At 31.8% G+C, this 4,131-nt stretch overlaps 1 protein-coding gene across 1 annotated transcript; it reads right to left on the reverse strand.

Moving 5' to 3' along the window:
- Positions 1–2,977: 2,977 nt before the first annotated feature.
- LOC133832500 (uncharacterized mitochondrial protein AtMg00810-like) lies at positions 2,978–3,763 on the reverse strand. Its single transcript, XM_062262836.1, has one exon. It carries the CDS (start codon positions 3,761–3,763, stop codon positions 2,978–2,980), a length of 786 nt encoding a protein of 261 aa, XP_062118820.1.
- Positions 3,764–4,131: the final 368 nt, after the last annotated feature.

Here is a 4,131-nt window from a genome sequence, read left to right on the forward strand (position 1 = left end):
AATATGAAACAGATGATAAAATACAAAAAGAGAAAAAGAGTAAAGAAGAACTTGTGTATGTAGATGAAATTGTCCTCTTCTTCCTTCTCCTTCCTTCCTTATATTCCTTATGTATTTCTTTATTTTCTTTTTATTTTTCTTCATTCTCCTCCCTTTCTTCAATGGTGGTTGTCGCCTTTTCTCTCCTCTGTCTGTGTATATTATAATGAGAAAAGTCATTTATTTAGTTAGTTCATCTTTCTTTCTTTTTTTCAATACCCACGTGGGCCTCCTTCAATTTCTTTTCTTTTTCTTGCAAAGTCATTGGACCAAAATCAATTAAGGACCCAATACAACTTTAATTACTACTCAGCCTAAATCAAACAAATCCAAAAGCTGAGTTGGATAAGTCAGTTATTTGATTTCCCATGTGGGCCTGCCAAGTAGATATCTACCATAACGTGATGTTGCTACGATGCTGCGACATCCCAAAATCCTAATTGCACTTCAAGCTTCAAATCCTTCTCAAAATGTCCACAACTCTACCAATCACCTGTCAAGAAAAAATTAAACATTTTAAGATATATTTTTCAAGCAATAATCTAATATTTATTTTTATCTAATTATAATTAATATTTCACAAAACCATAATAAAAATACTACAAAACACCCTAAACTACTATTTTCTTGATAAAACTATAAATTTAAAAGTATTAAAATAACTCTAATTCCTAGAATTATCAATTTCCATAGAGTTCTTGAGAGGGAGGAAGTAAAAAGTTTATTATTAGGAAATAGAGGGATTACACAAATGAAGAAAAGACTATTATTATAAACTCAAACTCAAAAATAAATATTATAACTATATACACAAAGTCACTTTAGCTATATGTATGATAGAGTGGATTATGAGTAATCTAGACATGCTTGATGTCTAAAGTCTTGTTTGTGAGGTATTTGGTTCAGGTAGGAATCAATTTAAAACATGAAAGAAGCTATAGGAACAAAGAGGCTTTTATATTCACTAATCAAGATGAAACATATTATCTTGGTGTCAAGTGTGAAAATAATGGGGTCTTTACTTAGGTCAAACCCACTATAGCGAAAAAATATTTGTAGACTTAATTATAAGATTAAGAATGCTAATATTTTATTTGATTAAAGCTAAACTAGCATAAAACTTGAAGAAAATAATGTGAGAAAGTGGCTCAACTATATTTTGCATGCATGTGCTCATTTTGTCTAGACATATTGAGTAATGAGAAAATGATTCAAAATGGAATCATTTAATTTTAATTTAGTGGCTAAGTGAAAACTTGACAAGTCTTAAAAAAATAACTCTTTTACAAAAGATTTAGTAAGAACATCTAGAGGGATGAGACTAAATTCCAAAATAGATTAACCATTGATGGTAACCTACGAGTTCAATAGGTGAAAACAAGTCAATGATAAGTGAATAGTATCAACACTAAAATTTGTGAGTTTTATCTGTGATGATTAGTGCTTGTTGTTACTATTGGAGGGTGAATCTATTAAGATTTTAATGGAATTTAGTCAAGTATGACAAGTAACTTTAAAGGTAACAAAGATACAGTAAGAATTCCACTTATGTAGACATACGGGTGGTGCCTCCCCTCATGAGAGATTGGAGTTGTCTTTTAAGATAGTTTATGAATGGATTATGCACATGGCCATAACGGTGTAAAGCAAACTAGCAGTTCTCAAGTGAACATCGTGGATGTGTGTATGTTATCACCACTTTATTAACAAGGAATAGTTTGTACAATGTGTAAATCGGAGTGTGCAACGGAAGGTGTATTGCAAAAGAATTCCTTTTAAAATCGAGCCAGCATCAATATATATTTATACATTAAATCAAACATACAAGACATATCTATACCTCTTGTAGCCTATCAAGTGTCATCGCTTTCTTTTTGTATAAATAAATGAACATCAAATCCAAGTGAATGCTATGAGATCCACACCACAATCTTCTAAGACAATTCTCAATACGCTAGGATATGTGTGAGCACGTAGGATGTATGGGACAATTTTTTGTCTCTTGATGTACTCAATACATGAGATCAAGAGAGTGTGAGAAGGAGAAGGCTAAGAGATTGATAGACGAAGAGAAAAGTATTGCTATTATTTTAAGGCTTTTCTTGTGAATCATACCTATTGTTTGATAACCTAGAAAATATCAAATATATATTCTATGTCAAAACTGATTAGGTTTAGGCTTTATTTATTTAATAAATATGTTAATCAAATCAAAATATCTTTTTCAATAATTAATAAATAAATGAAACAATAAGTCAAACTTATAACTGATACATTTGAATGATTCAAATTTATGGTTTTAAACACTGGTTTGTGTCAATGGTATGTAACACATGTTGTGCTACCCAATTTTTTCTCATTTATTTATTCAATCAATTAAAACAAAATATTTTGTATTTAAAATAACATAAGTATTCTAAAAACTATGAAGAAAATAATCTCTTATTTTATTACGAGAAGAATAGTATGCATTTATAGGGTTTTATAGAATAAATGACATAAATATCAAATCAACTAAATCATATAAACAAGGAAAGTACATAAAACTATACGTATACTACACCTATAATCAAATCATTTTGATTGATTTTATTCAAATTTAACTTCCTTAACATATCTGTCTACACTCCCCCTCAAGCTTGACTGTAGATATTGATAAGTCTAAGCTTGTCTAATAGGAAATCAAACTGTTGCTCTGTTAATCCCTTTGTAAGTATGTCAGCCAATTATTGATTAGTAGGCACATACTTGATACAAATAATTCCTCCTTCAAGCTTTTCTTTAATGAAGTGATGATCCACTTCTACATGGTTTGTTCTATCGCGGTGAACGAGATTATGAGCAATACTGATGGTGGATTTATTGTCACAAAATTGTTGAATGGGGTCTTCTTATTTTATCTTCAACTCTTCAAGAAATCTTTTTTATCTAGATTGTTTCACACACTCCATGAGCCATAGCTTTGTACTCTGCTTTTGCACTGCTTCTTGCAACAACAGACTGCTTTTTTACTTTGCCAGGTTACCAAGTTACCCCATAGGAGAGTATAGTAACCAGAGGTGGACTTTCTGTCATCAATTGAACCAGCCCAATCGGTGTTTGTGAACACTTCTACCTTTTGATCACTCGTTTTTTTTTTTAAATATAGTCCTTTCCCTGGTGTTTGCTTCAAGTATCTCAAAATTTTATAGACAACATTAAGATGTTGTTGACAAGGATTATGCATATACTGACTCACAAGACTTACAACGAAGGCAATGTCTTGTCGAGTGTGTGAAAGATAGATAAGCTTGCTAACTAGTTGCTGGTATCTTTCGTTGTCAACTGGATCTCTTTTGAACATTTTTGCTTTGTTCCCAAGTTCAATAGGAGTTTTATTAGGCTTGCTTCCTAGCATGCCTGTTTCTTTCAAGAGGTCAAGAGTGCATTTTATCTGAGACAAGGAAATGCCCTTTTTGCTCCTTGCAAACTCCATACATAGAAAATATTTTAATGCACCAAGGTCCTTAACCTCAAATTCCCTTGCCATCATTTTCTTGTTAAGATTCATCTCTCTGATATCATCACCAATAACATTAATATGATCGACATAAACTATTAAGATGGTTAATTTTCCTTTGTCAAAGTGCTTAGCAAACAAAGTATGATCAGTTTGTCCTTGAATGTACCCAAGATTCTTGACCACCTTCGAAAAACGATCAAACCAAGCTCTTGATAGAGCCATTAAATTATAATTGATAGTGAATACCCATTTGCACCTTACAATAATTTTATCGTGTGGAATTTCCACTAGGCTCCAAGTGTTATTTTGTTTAAGAGCCTTCATCTCTTTAAGAACAATTGCTTTCCATTAGGGAACATCAAGAACTTCTTCAATATTCCAGGGAATAAGAACACTTGACAAACTGGAGGTGAAAGCTTTGAATGAAGATGATATAATAGAATATGAAATAAACTTGTAGATAGGATGTTGGGTACAAGACCTAGTTCCTTTTCTCAATGCAATAGGGATATCTAGATCAGTTTCAAAATTTGAATGGTGATTACCTGACACTTTTGATGATGGAGGTTCTATCACCAGACCGGGCTCTT

The sequence above is a fragment of the Humulus lupulus genome, chromosome 4, assembly GCF_963169125.1.
Source record: "Humulus lupulus chromosome 4, drHumLupu1.1, whole genome shotgun sequence".
In the NCBI taxonomy this organism is placed as follows: domain Eukaryota; kingdom Viridiplantae; phylum Streptophyta; class Magnoliopsida; order Rosales; family Cannabaceae; genus Humulus; species Humulus lupulus.

Coding starts and splice junctions, on each gene's coding strand:
- LOC133832500 (XM_062262836.1), bottom strand. CDS start 3,763: ATGGCTCTATCAAGAGCTTGGTTTGATCGTTTTTCGAAGGTGGTCAAG.